A 25,191-nucleotide genomic window follows, 5' to 3' on the forward strand; every position below is an offset into this window, starting at 1 on the left:
TAGGGATGGTTTAACATTCGCAAATCAATCAATGTGATACACCACATTAATAAAATGAAGAACAAAAATCACATGATCATCTCAATAGATGCAGAGAAAGCATTTGACAAGATACAGCATCCATTTATGATAAAAACTCTGAATAAAATGGGTATAGAAGGAAAGTACCTCGACTTAATAAAGAGCATATATGACAAACCCACAGCTAATATCATCCTCAATGGTGAAAAACTGAAAGCTATCCCCCTAAGAACAGGAACCTGACAAGGATGCCCACTCTCACCGCTCCTATTTAACATAGTACTAGAAGTCCTAGCCAGAGCAATCAGGCAAGAGAAAGAAATAAAAGGGATCTAAATTGGAAAGGAAGAAGTGAAACTGTCACTATTTGCAGATGACATGATTTTATATACAGAAAACCCTAGAGAATCCACGAGAAAACTTTTAGAAGTAATAAACAAATATGGTAAAGTTGCAGGATATAAAATCAACATACAAAAATCAGTTGCATTTCTATACACTAACAACGAAGTAGCAGAAAGAGAAATTAAGAATACCGTCCCATTTAAAATTGCAAGAAAAATAATAAAATACCTAGGAATAAACTTAACCAAAGAGGTGAAAGATCTGTACACCGAAAAACATTGCTTAAAGAAATTGAAGAAGACACAAAGAAATGGAAAGATATTCCGTGCTCTTGGATTGGAAGAATTAACATAGTTAAGATGTCCATACTTCCTGAAGCCATCTATAGATTCAACGCAATCCCTATCAAAGTTCCAACAACATTTTTCACAGAAATAGAACAAAGAATCCTAAAATTTATATGGAACAACAAAAGACCCCAAATAGCTAAAGGAATCCTGAGAAAAAAGAACAAAGCTGGAGGTATCACACTCTCTGATTTCAAAATATACTACAAAGCTATAGTAACCAAAACAGGATGATACTGGCACAAAAACAGCCACACAGATCAATAGAATAGAATCGAAAGCCCAGAAATAAACTCACACATCTATGGACAGGTAATCTTTGACATACAAAGAACATTGTATGTTCTTTGTTAGTCAAGAAGATACAATGGAGAAAAGAAAGTCTCTTCAACAAATGGTGTTGGGAAAACTGGACAGCCACATGCAAAAGAATGAAAGTAGACCCTTACCTTACACCATACACAAAAATTAACTCCAAATGGATTAAAGAGTTGAATGTAAGACCTGAAACTATGAAACTTCTAGAAGAAAACATAGGCAGTACGCTCTTCGACATCAGTCTTAGCAACATATTTTCAAGCACCATGTCTGACCGGGCAAGAGAAACAATAGAAAAAATAAACAAATGGGACTACATCAAACTAAAAAGCTTCTGCACAGCAAAGGAAACCATCAACAAAACGAAAAGACAACCTAACAATTGGGAGAAGATATTTGCAAACCATACATCTGATAAGGGGTTAATCTCCAAAATATATAAAGAACTCATGTATCTCAACAACAAAAAAACTAACAACCCAATTAAAAAATGGGCAAAAGACCTGAACAGATATTTCTCCAAAGAAGCTATACAGATGGCCAACAGACACATGAAAAGATGTTCAAAATCATTAACTATCAGGGAAATGCAAATCAAAACTACAATGAGATATCACCTCACACCCATCAGAATGGCTATAATTAACAAGACAGGAAACAACATGTGTTGGAGAGGATGTGGAGAGAAGGGAACTCTCATACACTGCTGGTGGGAGTGCAAACTGGTGCAGCCACTATGGAAAACAGTACGGAGATTCCTCAAAAAATCAAGGATAGAACTACCATATGATCCAGCTATTCCACTGCTGGGTATTTATCCAAAGAAATTGAAAACACCAATGTGTAAAGATACATGTACCCCTGTGTTCATTGCAGCATTATTCACAATAGCCAAGACTTGGAAGCAACCTAAGTGCCCATCAAGGGACAAATGGATAAAGAAGATGTGGTATATATACACAATGGAATACTACTCAGCCATAAGAAACGATGAAATCCAGCCATTTGTGACAACATGGATGGACATTTTGGGTATTATGCAAAGTGAAATAAGTCAGAGGGAGAAGGTCAAATACCATATGATTTCCTTCATTAAGTAGTAGATAATGACAACAATAAACAAACACATAGAGACAGAGATTGGATTGGTGGTTACCAGAGGGGAAGGAGGGAGGGGGAGGGCGAAAGGGATAATTCGGCACATGTGTGTGGTGATGGGCTGTAATTAGTATTTGGGTGGTGAACATGATGTAATCTATGCAGAAATAGAAGTATAATGATGTACACCTGAAATTTATACAATGTTATAAACCAGAGTTACTGCAATAAATAAAAAAAGAGTACAATGAGCAGTCTTATGAGGTAAGGGGTTCTCTGTCACTACCTTTCAAAGAACACAAAGTGAATGTCTCTTCAGGGATATTAGAGAGATCTCTGCTCTAGGAAGAAGTGAAATTAACCTTCCAATGGTCAGTTAGTTCCACAATGCAGTTGTTTCAGAGAGGTATGCAGATAACGTCTCCCTTCTGTGTTGACGGTGTAGGAGAGGAAACAGACTCAAGAGAGGCCAAGGGAATCACATACCATTCTACCACATCACATCAGTCATTTTTCATCCTACACTTAGAGGTACCAAGACATTCATGGAAGTGCATATCTGCTCACCATATAGCTTTAATTTTCCTTAATATTCACATGTAGATTTTTAAGTCATTCTTTCGTTTATCATTTTCAACCTTCTATTTTAATCTTAACGGACTTTTATGCACATTGAGCACATTCTCTTTCAGCTTCTTTTTTCAGGCTTAAGTGTCCTCATTTTTTTTTCTCTCTCTCTTTCTGTAAAAGCATGTCCCATCTACTGATTATTACCTCTGTCTCCATTCGAGATTTTTCCAGATCTCTTCTACTTCACAGGAGGTGAGGTTGTGAAGAGAACATCAGATTAGCACTCTGTGTGCAGTCATGCAATGGTTATGCAGAGAGAACTTTCAACAAAGACTGAAAGATGAAACCTACAGGAAGCAAAGCAAAAACTAGCTTCCTACTATAATAGTTAAGGGTAGCATGGAGCACAGATACATTTTTCCATCCAAAGTAGGCCCAAGAACGACCTAGGGTGGAATTTTAGAGCTATTGTAAAGGAACATAACTCACTTCTTGTGCAGGCCTCTGGGTTACTTCTTGCAATTACGTGTAATTACTGCCACCTTGAGGCCATCTCTAAGAGCTACACCTTCTAGCTTCAGAGAGCTGAGAAAAATATAATGCAAGACACAATCAGTCCCTTCTCTAAAGTGCATTAGATAACACATAACCGTATCTGTATACCTGTACAGCACTATGTGATTATATCATAACTTACATGATCTTCTTTAGCCCATAGAAAACATGTGGGAGAAGCCATGATGTTCTTGCCATACACACAAACAAAAACAATAATATAAAAAAGCTATCTTAATTTTTGCTCTAATTTAGAGTTGAACTCAGAATCTTAAAAATGTTACATCTGTAAATGGCTGGGGAAAAAGAGAGACCATGCTAGTAGATATTTCTTCTGCTAATTTTCTGCTGTGTTGCATGTCAATAATTCCCTTTTATTCCTTTTCTTCCAACTCTCATGAGGTGATATCATAAACATTTCAAGAATACAGGAAAATTTATTTGGGTGCATAGAATCTTCTTATCTTAGGCCAAAGATTCTTAAGCTCAAACCTAAAACTAAAAGGAAAGGAAATTCTGAACTCAAACACCTTCTCTCCATCACTTGTAAATTATTTCCCTGTTTTCAATATATCAGCATCCAAAAGCAAGACAAAAATACTAAGAAACCAAAGTTCCAATTTAATTTGTAGTAATTGCTGAGTACATCTCAGTAATTATAGATTTCAGTAATCTGTGGTAAGAATCCCAAAAATTAGATATTTAGGATAGATTGGAAGTTCACTATTTGAAATGGTGAAGAATCTCATCTCCAATTTTAGTATAAAATAATAGAAAAATTCTTGAGAGCAAAAAGGAGAAAGTCCTGAAACAAAGCAGAGTAAAGGCATTCTTCTTCCACCAAGGGCGGTCAGAGAAGCCTTTCTGGAGAATGGTCTATCTTAGATGAAATGACCAAACAGAGGATGGAAATAGCAGAGAGAAAGGCAGAGAGGTGGGAAAGTATGTCTTGTCCGTTACAGTGAAGGTGAGAGAAGGGTAGCTTGGATGAACCAGAAATGCCATTTGTTCATATACTTTCCCTGTGCCACGCTATGAAGATGAGGTACATGGAGCCAGTTCTAGGCATGTACATGGGACAGAGCTAATCTACATCATCCCTGATGTTTTCATAGGGATTCACTCTCCTCTCCTGTCCCAACACTGAGTCTCATCTTTCTTCCACTCAGAGTGGAGAGATCATCCTTAGAGCTACAGATGCCCTTTCCACCACTAGAATTGTTTGGCTTTTATGGTATCGTGCGGGGGCAAAATAAAAGTAAAAGAAGAGAAAACTGAGACAAACACTGCAAGTTCCAGAGAAGAAGAACTAGGTAGGAGAAGCATTCAAGTTGGAGAGGAACGAATGCCATCTTATAATTTAACTGAGTTCTCACTTCGTGTTAGCACCCCAACTTCCACTCATCCCAACGAGTCTATGGAATTTCATCTTCCTATAACCCTATAATATAACAATATAATCACCTTCTATAGATGAATATGAATAAGACTATCTACCAAATGCAAAATAATACAGAAAAGGTTGAGGAGGTGGGGAAGGAAGTTGGCACAATATCCAGTACGAGGACATAGACAAGAACCAACTCTTCTGCTTCAACTCAGAACAACAGACCAGAGGTCAAAGCTTATATCTGAAATTCAGTTTCCTACAGATGGGAGTTGGATAGAAAAACATTACTTTTCCAAAGAGGAAAAAAATTCTGTTCAGGCTTTGGGAAGGCTATGTTCCTGTGGTTTTACATAAAGTCCAGCAAGAGCACAAGGCATGAGAATGCAAACAATATACTAGTGTTTTAAATGGGGAATTTTGTTAAGAGAGACTAAGGAAATGATAGTCACATAGGCTTCAAAAGGATATGAAACTTGTGCTAAATCATAAAAGATTTGTAGAAATGAGCAGCATAGGAAAGTCCTTTTGCTCAGTGGTCAAGAGCAATGGCTTTGGAGGAGGATAGACCTGGTTTGAATCTGGCTCCATCATTCACCAGTTGTACATCATTGGGGAAATAGCTTAGAAAGCCTTCTCTAAAATGGAGAAAGTCTATACATCATAGGCTGATTTGAAAGTTAAGTGAGATAGTACATATAAATCATTTATCACACTCCTGGTAGATCAAGAGAAATCAATATGCGGTAGGTAATATTGTTCTTAGTAAGGTAAAGAAATTGGAAATACTCATAGGCAGAGGAAACGTCGCATGCAAATACTCAAAAGTGTGCAACAACGTAAATAATTTTGTACAACTGAGACTATGGTATATGTGAAAGGGTATGAGAATGTTAGGTTGGAGAGGTAAGACGGGGTTTCAGAATAAGCTGCCTTATGTCAGAAACAGAGAAATTGAATCTTCATTGTAAAAAGTAGGTAAATAATTGAGAGTTCATATGTAGAAGAATGCTTGAACATTTTTAGATTTTAGTAAAAAAATATTCTGGCAATTATCCTGGGGAATGCATTAGAGTGAGGCCATATTTGGAGACAGTAGATGAACTGGAAGCAGCAGTGTGCTGGAATCTACTCATTCCACGGCTATGAAGAACCAATGGTTAAATATTCAGGAATTTTTCACACAAGTGGTTAAACATTGGGCATCATGAAATCAACGCAGGTAGTAGTATTTATACCATGGAAATTGGCAAATGCTACTAAAAATTAAAGAATTCGTCTACCAGCACAGCACAGCAGGCAATTTCAGAAGTCCAGATAAGAAGAGGAAAGAGAAGGAGACTTGGAATGATATTAAAAACATATATATATTTTTTTTTTTCGATAGATCCTCAAGTGTTTGTGACAAACTAAGAGATAGTGCTAAGAAAGAAGAGAAATCAAAGAATATTCCCAGGTTCCTAACATAGGCAACTAGATAAATGGTGTTATCAATCACTAAGACTGAGAATGCAAGAGAATAAAATGTTTCAGGGAATATAAATGTGTGAACCAAAGTTGCAGATAATACAGTGAGAATGAGAAGAGTTGAACAGAGAATCAAAGGAAAACCAGAAATGATACATAACAAGCATCAAAAAGAAAGAGTTTAGTGAGGTGGAAGCTTAACAGAGTTTATACCCAACACAAATGAATAAAAGGGTCCCTGAGGCGGGAATAACTGCGTCTTAGAACAAAAGGTATCTGTCTTTATTAAAATACACATCCTTGCACACATGATAAGCTGTGGTTGGATCTTCATGGCATGTCACTATCAGTCTCGTGAACATAGGAACACACACACAGATGCACACACACACGAAGGTCCTCCATGGGATTCTTGATAACACTAATCAAAGCTAAGATTTTAATGCAAATAATTCACATAGAAATATTGACATAATCAGGCACACACACATGTACACGCACATTAGTTGTTCCACTTCTCAGATCCCTTAATTCAAGATTTCCTATATTCTATCCCTAAACCACAGTAATTGCATTGAGAAAAACCCTTTCCCTATGGCCCCTGTTCTCTCCTTTCTGCCCCTGTTAGGACTTCCCTGCAATGCTATGCACTGGATGAACCAGCCCCTTACCCTGTGCTTCGCCCTTATCTCCTTTGTGGAACTTCTGCCCCATTCAGATGTGTCCATAATGCACGTGAATATATCTCTTTTCAGAGTCTAAATCAAAGTGGGGAAAGGTTCAAAGGAAGGTCATGCATTGAAGGAAATGCGGAGAGAGAATGAACTGTCTTTGAGAAGGAAAAGGGGAATGATGGGGCCTACGGGAAGGGGAGACAGTGTGGTTCAAGGGAGAAATATAAGCAGAGCTAGTGTCTTCTTATCTCTCCTTCAAGGTCATCAAGACTAGAAAAGGAAGAAAGGACCAATCAATTTAAATTTAAATCTGGAAATTGAAGTAAAGAGACCCTCTAACAAACAATTAGGAGGCATTAATAATGATATTGTAAATGTTGAGACATTCATGTAAACAATAGATTCAGTAGAAAAAGCTCAGCATATTAAGAGTTTTGTATCTGAGTCATAGGTTGCTTTCTTTTTTAAGTTTTCTTCTTTATACTCTTTTTTATTGTATTAGAACATTATATTTTGCATCTACAATGTACATAATATACAAAAAATATACTTCATTTTAAAGGACATCATTCTCCAAAAGTGCCAGATATGGACTCTTTAATCCAGAAGTGCGCTGCTTGAGGGTGGCTGATTTGTGCACTGTGTGGCACACAGGGTGGGTACACATTGCCTCATCAATATTGGGGTATATATTCTGAATGTGATTTCCAGAGGAAAAGTCCTAACAAAGACTCTGCCTAAAGCAAGGCAGGTTGGTGCCTTCAGCGGATGGAAGGAGAAGAGAGAAATCCAGGCTATGCTGGAATCGCCAAGCCCCGTGCCCTGGGGAAGGGGTACATTAGTTCAGAGACTATCAATTCCTAGCATATCATCTGTGTATTAGAAAAGAAAAAAGATCTAAAATTAATAATCTAAGCTTCTATCTTAGGAAACAGCAAAAAGAAAAGCAAATTAAATCCAAATGAAACATAAGAAAGGAAATAAAAACTAGAGTAGAAATCAATAAAATTGAAAACATGAAATCAAAGAACCAAAAGCTGGTTCTCTGAAAAGGTCAATAGAACTGATAAATCCCTAGCCAGATTAACAAAGAAAAAAGGAGACAAGACAAAAACTACTAACACCATAAGTGACAGAGGGGCCAAACTACCGATCTCAGTGACTTTAAAAAGCTAATAAAGGAAGGTTGTGGAAAACTCTGTGTCCACAAATTGTATGACTTGGATGAAACAGACTAATCAGTTAAGATACAATCCCCAAAAACTCACACAATAAGAATTAGGTTATCAGAGTAGTCTTGTTTTGCTTAAAGAAATGGATTAGTAATTAATAACTTTCCAAAACAGAAAACACCAAGTTTAGATGATTTCAATGGAGAATTCTACCAAACACTTAAGAAGGAAATTATACCAACTCTCCACAATCTCTTCAAGAAAACTGAAGCAGAAGGAATACTTTCTAAGTCAGTCAGTGTCATCAGCATTACCTTCACATCAAAATCAGACAAAGAGATTACAAGAAAGGAAAACTGCAGACCAATATCGCTCATGTACATAGATGCAAAAATCCTCAACAAAATTTAGCATATCAATGTAACGATGTGTAAAAATAATTATACACCATGACCAAGTAGAATTTGTTCCAGGTATGCAAAGCAGGTTTAACATTCAAAGATCAACTATTGTAATCCATCACATCAACAGGCTAAAGAAGAAAAATCACATGGTCATATCAATAGATGCAAAAGCATTTGAAAAATACAACAGTCATTCATGATAAAAACTCTCAGCAATCTAGGAAGAGAGGGGATCTTCTTCAACTTGATAAACAACGTCTACAAGCAACTTAAAGTTAACATCATAATTAATGGGAGAAACCAGATTTCCTGCTAAGATCAGGAACAAGGCAGAATACCCCCTTTCACCACTGCTGTTCAACCTCAACTGGCAAGGATGTGGAGCAATGAGAACTCTCCTTCACTGCTGGTGGGAATGCAAAAGGGTACAGCCACTGTAGAAGGCAGTCAGGCAGTTTCTTACAAAACATACTCCTACTATATGATCCAGAAATCACGATTCTTGATATTTACCCAAATGAGTTGAAAACTTTTGTCCACAGAATAACCTGGACACGAATGATTATAGTAGGTTTATTCATAATTGCCAAACTTGGAAGCAACCAAGATGTCTTTCAATGGGTTTATGGATAAACAAACTGATGCATCCAGACAATGGAATGGTATTAAGCAATAAAAATAAATAAGCTATGAAACCATGAAAAATCACGAAGGAAAGTCAAATCCATATTGCTAAGTAAGAGGAACCAATCTTAAAAGGCTACACACTGTATAATTCCAGCTATATGACACTTTGCAAAAGACAAAACTATTGGAGACAGAGAAAGGTCAGTGGTTGCCAGGGGGGAGGAGGGAGGTAGGATGAGTTAAACAGGCATAGCATGGGGGATTTTTAGGGCAGTGAAAATATTCTGTATAATACTGTAGTGATGGCTCCATGTATATATATATTTACATACATATATAAATACATGCATATATATAGTCATGTGCTGCATAATGATGTTTGGGTTAACAACAGACCGCATACACGACAGTGTTCCCATAAGATTAGTACCATATAGCCTAGGTGTGTAGTAGGCTGTACCATCTAGGTTTGTGTAAGTACAGTCTATGATGTTTGCACAATGGGAAATTGCCTAACGACACATTTCTTAGAAGGTATCTCCGTCGTTAAGCAACGCATGACTGTATACACACACACACAAACACACATATCAGTTTTTGCAACGTGTATTTTGATGTTGTGTTAGGTGCACACACATTAGGATAGTTACATCTTCGTGAAGAATTGATCCCTTTATCATTATGTAATGACTCTCAACCTCGATGTTTTTCCTTATTCTAAAGTCCACTTCATTTGAAATTAACATAGCTACTCCAGTTTTTTTGTTTTTATTAGTGTTAGCAGTGTATACCAATCTCTACTCCTTTATTTTTAACCTTTCTGAGTCTTTATATTTAAAGTGGATTTCTTGTAGAAAATATAGAATTGGTTCTTACTATGTTTACCCATCTCATTTAATTGATAGATTTATCCCATTCACATATAAAGTCATTACTGATAATGTTAGATTGATAAGTACCATGTTTGTACTCTTTTCTATTTGCTGCAATTTTTCTTTGTCTCTGCATTTGCTGCCTGTTCTGGTTTTAACTGAGCATTTTACATGACATCTTTCTTTCTCCTTTCTTAGCATGTAAATTATACTTCTTTTATAATTTTTAGTAGTCGTTTGCTACTAAAATACATTTTTAGGTAATCTAAATCTACTTTCAAATAATACTATATTGTTTCATACATGCAGTTACCTTATAACAGAACATTCCCAATTCCTCCATCTCATCCTTTATAATACGTGTCACTCATTTACTTACCTGTATGCTATAATCACCAAATACACTGTTAACGTTATTACTTTAAACAGTTATCTTTTAGATCAATTAAGAAGAAGAAAAGTAATATATTTTATTTTATCTTGATTTATTCCTCTCTGATGGTCTTCCTTTCTTCATGGAGATCTGAGTTTCTGACCCATCCCATCTTTCTTCTCCCTGGAGAACCTTTAACATTTTTTTCAGGGCGGGTAGCTGACAATGAATTTCCTCAGTTTTTGTTCGGCTGAGAAAGTATTTCTCCTTCACTTTTGAAGGATAATGTTGCCAGATACAGAATTCCAGATTGGCATGTTTTCTTCTTCAACATTTTATTTTTATTTTTATTTTTTTTAATCTATATATATATATATATATATATATATATATATATAGTGTGTCTCTGTGTGTGTGTGTGACAGAGATCAGCCCTAAGCTAACATCCGTGCTAATCCTCCTCTTTTTGCTGAGGAAGACCGGCTAGGAGCTAACATCTATTGCCACTCCTCCTCCTTTTTTTCTTCCTGAAAGCCCCAACTATCTAGTTGTATGTCATAGTTGCACATCCTCCCAGTTGCTGTATGTGGGACGCGGCCTCAGCATGACCAGAGAAGCAGTGCGTCAGTCCGCACCCGGGATCCGAACCCGGGCCACCAGTAGTGGAGCGTGGGCATCTAACCGCTAAGCCACCGGGCCCACCCAACATTTAAATATTTCATTCCCACATCTTCTTGCTTTCAACATTTCTAAGTCCACAGCATTCTTATCTATGCTCCTCTATAGGTAAGCTGTTTTATTTTCCTGGGTTCTTTCAAGATTTTCTCTTTGTCTTTTGTTTTCTAGACTTTGAATATGATATGCCTAGATGTAAATATTTTTGGTAGTTAATATGCTTGATGTTATTTGAGGTTCCTGTATCTTTGATTTTGTGTTGGTAGTTAAAGTTGGAAATTTCTTGACTATTATTCCTTCAAATATTTTTTCTGTTCCAGTGTCTATTTCTTCACCAACTGGCTTTGCAATTATGCATGTGCTACAATCTTATGATATTGTGCCACAGATATTGGATGCTTTTTTTTTTTAGTTCTTTTTTCACTTTGCATTTCAATTTAGGAAGTTTCAATTGACCTATCCTCAAGCTGACTCTTTCCTTCATTAGTTTTATCCAGCATACTGAATATTCATCTTTTCTGTTACAGTATTTTTGATTTGTTGAATTTCCCTTTGATTCTTTCTGAGAGTTTCCATCTCTCTGCTTACTTTACCCATCTGTGCTTGCGTGCTGTTTACATTTTCTGTTGGAGTCCTGCTATAGATTGAATTATGTCCTCTCAAAAGTCATATGTTGATGCCCTAACAGGCAGTATTTAGAAAGTGACTGTATTTGCTGATAGAGCTTTTAAAGAGGTGTTTAAGGTTAAGTGAGGTCAAGTAGGTAGAACTCAATCTGACCAGTTTCCTTATAAGTAGAGTAAATTGGGACACATAAAGAGAGACATCAGGAGTGCACGTGCACAGAACAATGGCCATGTGAAAAGGCAGCAAGAAGGTGGCCATATGCAAGCCAAGGAGAGAGGCTCAGCAGAAAGCAAACCCGCCAACACCTTGACCTTGAACTTCAAGCCTCCAGAATTGGGAGAAAATATATGTCTGTTATTTAACTCACCCAGTGTGTGGAATTTTGTCATGGCTTCCCTAGCAAGAGCATACCAGCCCTTAACATACTAATCGTAGTTATTTTAGATGCCCTGTCTGATAATTTCAACAACTGTGTCATATCTGAATCTGGTTCTCACGTTTATTTTGTCTCTTGAGACTGTGTTTTTCATTGTCTTTTGACACGTCTTGTACTATTATTAAAAAGCTGGACACCTTTTAGAAGGTAATAGGAAGTGAAGTAAACACACCTTTAGTATGAGATTGTATGTTAATGTGGCTCAGTGTTGGACCGTCTTTCATATTCACTCTAGCTGTCGGTGCCAGAGGCTCCAATTCTTATAGTTTTGTCTTGTGTCCCCTCTTGTCTTTGGGATTCCCTAGGACACGATCTGTCCAGCAAGACTGATAGAGAAGAACAGAGACAATATAAATTACCAATATCAGGAATGTAAAGATGTGACACTAAAGACCCTACAGATTTTTAAAGGACAATAAAAGAATATTATGAACAACTTTATACCCACAAGTTTGGTTACTTAGACCCAATGGATAAAATTCCTGTAATCACAACTTAGCAAAATTGTATTATAAAGAAATAGAACATCTGAATATCCCTATATCTATGAAAGAAATCAATTCATAACCAAAAATCTTTCAACAATAAAGCTCTAGGAATAGACACTTGATGGATTCTATCAAACATCTAAGGAGAAAATATCAACAATCTTAAATACACTCTTTTAGAAATGCCAATATTATTATTATACCAAAATCACATAAAGATCACACAAAAAGCAAACCAAAGGCTAATGTCTCTCATGAAAATAAATGTAAGAATACTTTTAAAATATTTAAAAATTAAACCTAGTACTATGTAATAAATAATAATGCATCATGAAACAGTGTGTTTTATCCCAGGGTACAAGATTGACTCAACACTTAAAACTCAATCACCCTTTCCATCTCCTTTGAAAGAGAAATCTGTTTCCCCAAGAAAGCATATTTTTCAGGTGACTGATGATTCCAAGAATTCATAAATCAATTTGGCCAGCCAGTTGAGTCTCCCAGACTAGTAGTGTTTATTCTGGCCCTTAGGAATAAGCAGTTGGAGAAGAATTTTACCACTCTCTCTGTATTAGTCTGCTCAGGCTGCCATAACAAAATACCACAGACGGGGGTGCTTAAACAACAGAAATTTATTTTCTCATAGTTCTGGAGGCTGAAAGTCTAAGATCAAAGTGTCAGTAGGTTTGGTTTCTCCTGAGGCCTCTCTACCTGGCTTGTAGATGACCACTTTCTTGTAGTTCTCTCACATGATCTTCATCTGTGTGTGCACATCCCTGCTTCTATGTGCCAAAAGTTCCTCTTTTTGGAAGGACACCAGTTACACTGAATTAACGCACTGTCCTTATGACCTCATTTTAACTTAATTACCTTCTTAAAGATCTATCTCCAAATATAGTGACATTGTGGGTTAGGCCTTCAACATACGAATTTTGGGGAACACAACTCCCTTTCTATGTCTTTCTCTGAAACCACAAATCTTATCACTAAGCCTTTTTCCATGGACCTAATATGGACTAGTATAGGCCTGACTGTGGTTCCTTGGTGTCATTATTCATTTACTTACTCTTGATTTTCTCCTTAGATGTTCTCTGATTTCACCTAGCCTGATGGCTCAGGGGACTGGCTGACAAACGTTTTTCTGTAAAGAGCCATATAGTAAAATCTTTAGACTCTCCGGACTAAAGATGGACACCCCTGTGGCTAGTCAGCTCTACATTTGCATCATGAAGGCAGATATAGACAATGCATAAATGAGTAAGCATAATTGTGTTCCATTAACAATTTATTTACAAAAACAGATAGTGTGTTAGTTTTGGCCCACAGGCTGTAATTTGCCAACATCTTGGTTAAGACATCAATCTGGTGGGGACTTGTCTTCAGGATTTTGAATTACCATGTGAATTAATACTTTAGATGATATGAAGTCATGCAACTCTATCCAGACATTTTCCCCTGTATCTGGAGTTCTTTTATGTTGTACCAGTGAGATCTCTGTGCAATGACACAAATCACCAATTGTTTGGCCACTGTGTATGAGTCAGGAAAAATCCACATTTTTAACATTCCTTTGTTTCATCTACTAAAATCTCAACTGCTTGACCAGCCCATTGGCATAGTGGTTAAGTTCCAGTGCTCTGTTTTGGTGGCCCAGGGCTCACGGGTTTGGATCCCGGGTGCACACATACACACCACTCGTCAAGCCATGCTGTGGCAGCATCCCATATACAAAGTAGAGGAAGATTGGCATGGATGTTAGCTCAGGGACCATCTCCCTCAAGGAAAAAGAGGAAGATTGGCAACAAATGTTAACTCAGGGCCAATCTTCCTCACCGAAAAAAAAAATCTTAACTGGGGCATATGAATTATGTAGCCCTGTTCTGAATCGTCTTTTTTGATGACGGTGATCTGTGTTGTATGGCAGAGTCCCAGCTGAGGACATTACTCCACATTAATTGGTTACAAGAAAATGGATAGAAAAATGTTCTGAATGATGGTCATTTCTCCCATACGTCCTCTACCATCCGGTCTCTGGAATGGGGCTCTCTCTGACGTTCCTAATGTTCCTCTCTACCCATTACTTTAAGACCAGCTCCAAGCATCGACATAAACAGCAACCTAAAGCCTGTGAAAGAAAACAATGAGCACCCAAAGGTATTATTTGTGGTCATCACTCCAGATACTCTTTGTTTTTTCCTGACTTATTCCCGCTTTGGTGGAGTTTTTCAGACAGTTGCAAATCCAGACTTCAATTATCCCCTCCACGACTCTAGTTTGGATGAAAATAATTGCCTTCCTTCTCTTTAGATGACCTCAGATCACCTACCAACATTAGCTGTTTTTTGGGACCCTTTTCCAGTCATGGCCTCACCCTACTTGCATATCCGCTGGCGGGTTACCACTGCAGTGTCTGCTGGGTGGTGCCATTTACTTGACATTTCAGGGTTTACGGGACTCTGGAGTGCATCCACCGTCCTTCACAAAAATCACTGCAGAAGAAAAGGTTTATCAGTCTTTCATTCCAGAGGTTCAGTGTTCTTCCCAAATTTGTAGGGTTCAATGCTGTCATGACATGAACTCACTACTCACATGTGTTTATCCACGAATAATGCAGGAGGTGTGAGTAATCGTGAATTTAATCAGTGAGGTAAAGTAGCCTAATCATAGTCAAGAGAGCAACTAGTGCCAAGTTCCTTTTTATATATTTGACGAAAGATTTAAAATTTGTAATGACCTTGTACTATCAAGCTCCAGGTGTGTCAATCAATAACAGGGGAATGCGTCGTATACTATTTAAACTAGCAGACTCATCTCCATCCAGGAGGCGCAGTCAAGTACTAGGATAGATAGGTGCCTCTTCGAAGATCTCCTCCTGCCACTGTCACTCTAAGAACAGGAAAGGAGGGAGAAGTGGCCAGGTGGCTCACCTTACTTCTCCTTTGTTTCAGCTTCATTCAAGGGTTATGTCCCACACGTAAGTCTGTTGGATAAAAAGTTCTAATGTTGGAACTTCATTCATCTACTGACATTTCTAACAAACACAACAAAACTTTCAGTATAACTTTGTTATAATTTTTCATTTTGATTAAGATATTGTCAGGGTGGGGGAAAATCCCATTTCTACCATCCTTGTATTCTTATGGCTGGACGAATAATAAAATTGACACAAGACCAGATTAATGGGAGAAAAAAAACACTTGAATACATACCTGTTAGAGATCATAGAGAAACGATAATTGAAGAGTGAACAAAGCAGGCAGTATATACATCTTTTACACAAAGAAATGAGAAATCTTTGATGAATGACAGGATAAAGAAACTTAAACCTAATTAGTGAAGAATTTAAGCAGAGTTTAGGTTTGAGGTAGTAAATTTCCAAAGTTTGCTTACGCAATCTTCTTGGCCCTGACTTCCCTAGCTCTGGTGATAAGGATGCAGGGAGAGCACCTTTCACATGGGAGATTCATTTCCTGCTTTCAGGGAGGACAGAGACAGGAGGCTCAGAATGCCATTTTTGCTTCTCAGGGAATTTTAATTCAAAATAATCAATAAGCTATTGTGGGATATCTGAGGGTGGCTTGCCCTGGGCCCCAACAATGTTTACAGGAAGGAAACTGTTCCTTTTCTCTGACTAATGAAATCGAAAGCTAAGAACATTGGTGGGAGGAGTCTCAAAATTGTTTCCTGACTTCTCTCTTTCAGGAAATAGCACAGGGTGATGAAGCCAGCACTAGTCAAGTTTTCAAGTGACTCTAACCAGTGACATTCGTTCTTGTTACCTTTCAAAATACTTCTTTTTCTTCTGCCCTTCAGGAGATTATAACGTCCTGCATTTCACTCTCTGAGAGTTTACTGATTTATCTTCCTACTCAAACAAAGCAAGAAGTAATTTCTGCATTTCAAGATCTGGACTACTGTGGGAGAAATTTCCTCTGAGGTGAGACTTGTGGGGATTTCCAAAGGGATCTGTGGGTACTGGGTTGGTAAACAAAAGATGACAAAGGGAGCTTGAGTTATGAAGAATTTAGGGGGAAAGAGCTGATTTCAACTATCAGAAAAGTGAAAACAGCAGTAGCTTAATCCTAGTACTTTACACGTAGGCAAATAATAGACATTTTTATTACACCACAACTGAGGGAGATGCATTTTGACTATACAAGATATTAAAACGTATTCCCCAGGAGTTTATTGGCATAAATTATATTTAGAGAAAGGGTTTGTTTTTTTTTCCCATGGAAGATGCACAGGAAACTTGTTGGCTGTGGTGGAGGCCTGGGTAAAAGTCAAGATAGAAGAATGACAAAAGTATCATAAAATAATATTAAGTAAAAAATAAATCTGTATATAAAGTTGTATTGTATGGTGTTATCCTGATTTTACACAGACACACCCCACACACACAGAGCAGAAAAAATTTCAGTTCCACAAACACAGTTAAACAAAAACATGGCTTCTTTACCTCTCTGTAAGACAGTTTAATTTTTCTTTTATACTCTATTCTATACCAGCTGTCAGAGTTGTTATTTAAGTCTCTCTTAGGATTACTTTCTCCCTTCCTGAGAATTGTTAATTTGTTTTTTTCCTGGTGGCAAAGTGTAGGGGAGAGACAGGGAGAGTTAATTACAAATGGATTTCTGTTGCCTACTTTTAAAATTGTTTAAAGACTTTCTTTATGACCTGGTACAATCGTATTTCATATGTGCTTGACTAGAATGTGAAATGTTTAATGTTCAAAATTTATGTATATTAGATAAAACTTGTTCGTTAAGCTTATTAATTGTGTTGGTTAAACTTTCTAAATCTTTACTGCTTTTTTTTACCTTGTTCATTTAGTATTTGAGAGTTACACTGAAATCTCCTACCATAAAATTGTCAGGTTTTTCCTTGTATATCTCAAATTTATATATACATAAGGAGAATATAGAAGTGTCATAAATTGAATTGAAGACAGCAGAAACAAGACAAAACACATTAATTATCCACATATATGTAAAGAGCCTAACTGGTTAAGCAAGACCTTTAGCCAAATTGAATTTAAGAAATCTTTCAATATACTTATTTACATACACACACATATATAGTGTATATTTTATATTGAAGTGTTTATGTACAGATACATATATATAAATATATGTGTTTATGAGTGTGTATACGAAAAGAAATATACTACATAATGCTATAAATATAATTTTGTATTATAACATATAAGTTACATTATAAAATATAATATATAACATATATAACATTCTGAAAGAATATCAAGTAATAAAAATAATGCATATTTACTATTTGTTGGTAAATACGCAAACTGTTTTATCTCCCTTGGAGTTGAACTTATTGTCATTGTGTTGTGCTCTGATACTTTTTGTCTTCAGGTCTACTTAAAGCTGCACTAATATAAATAAAGTGGTTACTTTTACTTACTTTTTGCATGATAAAATATTTTTCTTTCATATTTCCACCTTTAAGTGATCTTTTGTTAACAATATATTGGCAGATTTCTTAAATCCAATTTGGCTAAAGTTGTCGCTTAACTGGTTAGATCTTTTATGTATATGCCAGTAATTAATGTTTCTTGTTTCTGCTATCTTCTTTTCAATTTATGACACTTCCATATTTTCGTTTCTCGTATATCTTTTTACTTATACTCTATCGCACCCTTTAAGACAAATACATTGGTGAACTGTCATGTTCTGTTTCTTCCCTCCCTCTTCCATGTTGATGTACTTCCTGGTTCTCTTCTCTTCAATCAGGCTTTGTTTATTTTTAAGACATGGGGACACCTAATCAAGTTAGGTTTTCACTCTTACTTACTTTTGGCTTGCAGTGTTTCTTGACTTTGTGTTATTTTCTTCTTGAATATTACTTTCAGTAGATGTGTCTGTGTGGGTCTTTGTCTTGCAAAACTACTGAGGCCTTGAATATCAGGGAATAGTTTTTGAGGCCCTCATATTTAAATAGTATTTTGGCTAGATTAAAAAGTCTACTTTCAAAATTATTTTTTCCCTCAAGATAGGTTGGTAGTATCTCTTCTGATAGCCTTGGGCTAGATCTGTTTTGAAATTCAGAATCTGAAGGCTTCAGAAAGGCCTTAATATATCTACTTAAAATACTATGTTACTAGAAACCCTGGTAGGATCTGGATCATTACTCTAAAATCAAATGCACTAAAATTTCGGTAACAAAATATATCAATGTTCAAATTTAAGTAGAATGAATGAAGATTATGCATAGCATCTTACCACCTGACATCTGGTTTTATTTTGCAAATAAATTGTGTTGTCACACTCACAAAACAGTCATAAAAATTTTATTTAAAAAATTTTGAGTTTTGAAATAGATACGGAATTTTGGACGAGTAGTATAGAGAAAATACTCCATTGTCCTGCTGTAGGCAGTTTTGCTGTTGAGAATTAGTTTCAATTTGATCCCTGAATCTTTATAGGTGATCTGTTCTTTATTTCTGGAAGCTTTCAGAGTTTTCACTTTGTTTTTAATATTCTTCAGTCTCACTATAATGTGTCTTTGTGTGGATTCGTTCTTCACTCTATGGGCCTGACCAACCTGAGGACACTCAAATTCTCTCAAGATCGTGAGGAACAATTCACAGGCCCAGGAACTTGAACATCCCAATTATATAAAAAGTACACAACACATGGTCCCTAAACTAAAAGAAACATGAAATTAAACAGAAAATTGGGGTCGATATCATGCACTGAGTCCCTTCAAGGAAGTGCAGAAGGTGCTAAGAAGCCCAGAGGAGTGAAACTCAGTTTAAAATGGGGACTCTGGTAGGTTTCAGAAGACAAAGCCTCAGTTGAGTATCGAAGGTTGTAAGAACGTAGCCAGAGGAAGAAAGGTGGGAAAGGCTTTCTAGGCAGCAAGAAGGGAATTAGCAAAGTCATGAAACATGAAAAGGCAAGGTGTGTTGTATATTTCTGGAGCATAAGACATAAGAAATGCAAAAGTAGCTAAAGTAAAAAAGTTACAGATTTTTCAGGGCCTTCCAAGCTGGGCTAAGGAGCAAGACATTTTTCGAAAAGAAAATGAGGAATTATTGAAGGATTTGAAGTGAGATAGAATTGTGGCCTTATAAAGAGATATCTGGCTCTATGCAAAGAACTGATTAGAAAAGTATAGCCTGGAAGGAGAAAAATCAAGCAACTGTAGAAACAATTCCGGTCAGTAAATACTATGATCCTACAGTAGGGAGCTGGTAGAAATCCAAGAAGGAGATGGTGATATGAGCACTTAGGACACACAGAACATGGTCGAAGCCCCAGGGAGGGATGATGCTAATTAGAGGTGACTAAGGAAGAGCCAAGGGGACTAGGGCAGGTACCCAGTATTGAACTGTAGTGCTGTGGTAGGATATTCACATATGGTAAGAGGCTTCAGCCCATTTTCCATTCTACACAAATGTCACTTCAGTCATAGTGAGTGTAGGAAGAGTCAGGAACCAAGAGGCAGACATTCAGGGATAGACTAGCCCCATAAAAGGATGGAAGGAGGAACCAGGGACTTTGACACTATACAGTCTAGACTCTACACAACTGCCTGTTTCCAGGCATTCTTATACCACATGCACACCCTACCCAACTCAACTATCATCATTTAAAGGGAAGAATTTCTTAGAAATTCCAAATTCAGCAGTTCTCAACCCATTTTCTATGATAACATCTGGTAATTAAATCCCTCTTTGTAACACGCACCCATGGACAACACCTTCACAGGGACGACTCACTCACATAGACATTGACAGTCTTTTAAATTTTCTGTATAAATGTGTTACACTGGGTGTTATTTTTCTCTTGTAGGTCATCCATAACGTGAGAGATGGAGAAAGAAATCAAGACAATTGTTCTGCTGAAAGGATTACAGCCCATCACTGAATATCAATTTAGCATGGTGAAGTTTTTATTGGCCAATGATTTAAAACTGACTAAAACAAAAGAAAAAGAATATAATAGAATTCATATTTCTAAGTTAATTGTAGAAAAGTTCCGAGGAACCACAGCTATTGACAAACTAATAAAATTGTACAAAGAAATAGAAGATCTTAAAGACTGTGCTAAAACCCTTCAAAAGGAAAAGTTAAAAGGTAATGCATGAGAATCCCTCACTCTCACTCTCTCTGCACCATCCTCAACCTTGACTAGAAGCCTAACTTGTCATAGCTCACACATCCCTTTCCCAATTTAGGACTCAGTAGCCATGGCAATATTAGTCCTGCAGAGGCCAAGTTGACAACTCAGGGCATCCCCTTTCCTACAAAGAGGTCTAATGTATTTCAGAGGGTATATTTTGGGAGTGAGGGTAAAGAAAAAAAGCAGGAGCTGATGAGAAAGGCTGAGGCTTCAAGTACTTTAGAAAGTTTAGAAAATGTCAAAGCAAAGTTTTAAAAAATGTGAGTTTTAAAAATATTTATATCAATTAATACACATGCTCTATCATAATATTCACTACACCATTGTTAGTAACAAATACGAGGTAGTACTTAACTAAAAACCTACCTCTCAGAGATGTGAAGAACTTGTCTCTTATAAAACCATTGGATTATAACAATGTATTTTAAAAAGTCCAAGTCCAGCATCACCCCTTTGTCACCTCACTAATTACATCATATTTCCTTTCTCTGGTTTCAGTAATTCAAACAGATCTTTTACAGAATATGACATACCATAACCAATATGACAACTTCAGATTCATAAAAGGAAGTATAGGATAAGTGGTTGGAAAAGGATTGACTGAGGTGCATAGGAGTCCGGAGGACAGGACGGGTGTGCTCATTGCACATGAGATGAGAAAGGAAACCGTTGAGGAAGCATGAGACAGTGCTCATCTCTGTGTTATTTCTACTGGTCACCTGTGGCCAGCCTGGTTAATGCAGTAGAGGCAGACACAAGCATACCTAGACCCACAAGCAGGAGCTGAGAGGAAACAGTATTGAAAGGGCTTCAGCTGTCTTAGACCAGCTCCTTTGGATTTATCATTCTATCTTTTATTTCATCAGTTCTAAAGAGATGGAAAGCGAGAGGAACAACTCCAGTGAAACAAAGCAAGCAGGATAAACCCAGTACTGATGAATCTACATCCACCACAAAGAAAGCTTTGGGACCTGAATCAATCAACGATAAGCCTGTGTTGAAGGTAGGATGACTAAGGTCACACTGAAGAAGCTTCTTCTATGGCTCTTCCGTTTAGCACTTCCTATGTACACTTAGTTCTTTACTCCTTTATCAACATGCAAATAGACGTAGCAGAGAAAAAGGGATTCAGAGACAGAGTGAAAATGAGGTTCACAGCCTGTAAATTAATAGTTATTGGTCACCCACTATGTTTCAGAACTGCTCTGCATTTTACTGTATGTAATATAATTCCCTATGATGAAATATGAAATCATTACCCCTCTTTTAGATATGAAGTAAAATGGCAATCAGATTAGGGAAATAGCTTGCCAAAGGCTACTCAGAGAGACTAAATTCAAAGTTAGATTTCTAAATCCAAGTTCACTGCTCCTGTCATCAGGGCAGAGGTGACTAAAGGAGCGACAGGTATAAAATCTTCCCCACTATTTGCATGAAGCAATCATATATGTGCACTGTTCACCTTCTGGCTATGTCTTCAGATGATAGACTGTATATAGCTCCCTGGAATTCTCAAAGACATAAATTTTAATATATTAGAAGATAGTAATGAAAAGCTGATATGTTTAGTGGTAAAGATGTGTTTCATCTAATATTGAAAACCGTTAATCAGAAAAAAAACCTACTTTCAGAGAAAGAAAAACAAAACCACAAAAACTGATGAATCTAAGATAGAGCTGACCCAGGAACAGAGTCAGCTTTCAGAACCTTCAGGAACCAGCAGACAGTCAACAAAGAGCCTTCCCCAGACTCCTCAGATGCCTCCACCAATCCCATCCAGCAGTTCCTCAACCAAGGTACCAGCTTCCTGTTCCCATTCCTTGTACCTCCATACAATGTAAGTACAAGGATCATCATAATCTTGGAAGAGCCTCCCATCTAACCTCCCACAATATACAACTTAGTTATTTAATATAATCACTCATTCATTTGTCAAGGTATAATTTGAGATCCTACTAGATTCTAATTCCTTTGCTATTTACAAGGCAGGTGTTTATGAAATAATCTTTGATGTTAAGAGGGCTACTCTCTTGGGTTGCGTAGAGAGAGAGGGGGAAGGTGACCAGGCAGGCAGAGATGAATGTGAGTGTGTTCATCCCGTACAGTCCGGTTTCCTTTCTTCCTCTTCCCCTTTGCTCACAGATCATAATACAGGGATTATTTTCAAAATTTCATGCTCCTTCCCATATCTGATGTTTGACGCATGCTGTTTCTCCTGGTTGACCACTGGTTCAAGTGTCTTCAACCTTCAAGTGCAAACCTAAATCTCTTCCTCAGGAAAGTCCACATTAATATCCACCTCCCAGGAGACATTAGATGTTCACCTTGTTTGCTTTCACTGGTCCCTTCATTTTTCCTTTTTACCATTACCACCACTGCAAGCAGTGTACCTTTTTCTTACTTACTAGACAACAACCTCAGATTATATGTACCCTTTCCCTGGGAAAGACAAGACCGAGGTGGATAAGTGAGTGCACACTTCCATGCATCAACTCCTATCCTAGCCTGCCTTTTGTTCTGACTGATGTGACCCCTGTGGTCACCTGCACGCAGGGGTACAGTGCCTATATCTCAGGGAATAGGCAGGAAACTTGAGAAATAGGAAAAGAAGCATTTAAATCACTATTCTCTAATATAGTGATTAGTCACCAAAGCTCCCAGTTGCCCTCTGACCCAGGCTGAAGGCCCCAACACCATCCCACAGATGGCAGTTGAAGACAGACTTCGTATAGGCAACATTTGACAAGTTTTGTTCTGCTATTGCTGTTATTATTGTGAGCTTCAATAATTCATAATTCCCTCTATAGTCTCTCCAGTTTTTATTTGTGGGATAGAGCTAGCAATCTGTACCTGTTGCCTCTAGGCCCAGGTGGCCATTGTCTAGTCACTGAAACTTCAGGCCTACTATCTCTCTGCTATGACAATGACATATGTGGACATCTCAAGACAACCCTATTTCTTTCTGTGCCTGTAAGCTTGGAAGTGATACTTTAAGGCCCCATCTGCATAAAGACGTGACATAGTCATTTCTACTCCCATAAAAATCATTACAGCTTCCTTGAAACCTCCTTCAAGCATAGGAATCTCAGGGACACTCATCTGTGTCCTCAGCCTCATACACCTAAACACACCATATAGTCATTGCTTCTTTGGGGTTCAGCCATCTCCATAGGAAGCCTGCAGAAAGGATGTCTGACCACTCCATGATTCATTAAATGAGCAGGAAAGCCTTACTCTGATTCATCATGGAGTCTCCCAACTATTTTCTCTATAATATGCTCTCTGTTTGCTTTTGGGATTCAAAACCAGGAACAGACCAATATTATTTTTGATTCCTCCTGCTTGTTTTCCCCAAAGCAAGTAGCACAGAATGGCATGTTCAAGAACAGGAAGGGGTGGTGAAGGATATAATCTGAAGGAAACAATTCTATTACCATTTTTAAACATTATCCAACCAAATAGTATATTTTAGGCATCTAAATCCTACTTTTATGATGGAAGCTTTTGGTTTAACTAATTTTGAAAGATGCTCAAGATGCTTTTGTCAGTGATATTAAATTACTACATGTGGCAGAAGTGAATAGAGAAGCTTCTTTAATAAAGTGCTTCCCATATCACCTCTGTCTAGGATTTCCATTAAGAGGGTGAACATAATACATAAAACATCTGTAGGGGAGGAAGAAACATTCCTCTACCCTTCTAGGTTCTTCTGGCCGGTCTAAGAATTAAATTGATGTGAGACAGAATAACAAGAGAAAATCAAGCAACTTTAATAACATGTATACATGGGAGAAACCCAGGAAAACTGAGTGACTCACCAAAATGGCCAAAGCCACCACCTTAAATACGATCCTCAGCTAAAGACAAAATAGGATGTTGGAGGTAGTGATTTGGAACTTCAAGGGGGAGGAAGACAATTCACATGAAGATGGAAAAGCAAATGTTTGGTAAACAAATATTTGCCTTGCCTTGCAAAGACAATGAGACAAGGAGAGGACTTTGATCAAATGGGCCTTGCTAGGATCCTCTCCACTACCTCAATAGTTATCTATGGTATTATCTCCTTCTGAAACCAGCCTTCTATCTTAAATTCTTTTAGGCAGTTAGGGGGAAAGACTAAGTTTCTTCCTGAGTATTTGTTCTTAAAAATAATCAAGCCAGGGGCCAACCCGATGTCATAGTGGTTAAGTTCAAGTGCTCCACTTCAGCAACCCGGGATTTGCAGGTTCCGATCCCAGGTGCAGACCTACGTACCACTCATGAAGCCATACTGTGGCAGTGACCCACATACAAAAATAGAGGAAGATGGGCACAGATGGTAGCTCAGCAACAATCATCCTCAAGCAAAAAGAGGAAGACTGGCAACAGATGTTAGCTCAGGGCCAACCTTCCGCACCAAAAATAATAGTAATAATAATAATCCATCCAAAGAACCACATTTTGAGGTAACAAATTCTGGCCCCTTACACATCTATGGGTCAGAGCATAAATACAAACCCCTTCATTGACTGTGAAATAATGATACCAATATTGATATTTCTATGTATTGAACATTTAGTGGTCCTGAACTCTAAAACCTGTGATCTCT

General features: G+C 37.4%; 1 protein-coding gene across 1 annotated transcript in view; it reads left to right on the top strand.

Annotated features, from left to right (window-relative positions):
- Positions 1-25,191, top strand: part of LOC131401469 (myeloid cell nuclear differentiation antigen-like protein) — a 69,893-nt gene that overhangs the window by 37,046 nt on the left and 7,656 nt on the right. The window contains 3 exon segments of the mRNA XM_058536818.1: positions 20,291-20,557; positions 21,470-21,606; positions 22,235-22,399. Of these exon segments, the coding sequence (XP_058392801.1) occupies positions 20,291-20,557; positions 21,470-21,606; positions 22,235-22,399 (569 nt within the window).

Source organism: Diceros bicornis, chromosome 4 (assembly GCF_020826845.1).
Source record: "Diceros bicornis minor isolate mBicDic1 chromosome 4, mDicBic1.mat.cur, whole genome shotgun sequence".
Classification (NCBI taxonomy): Eukaryota; Metazoa; Chordata; class Mammalia; order Perissodactyla; family Rhinocerotidae; genus Diceros; species Diceros bicornis.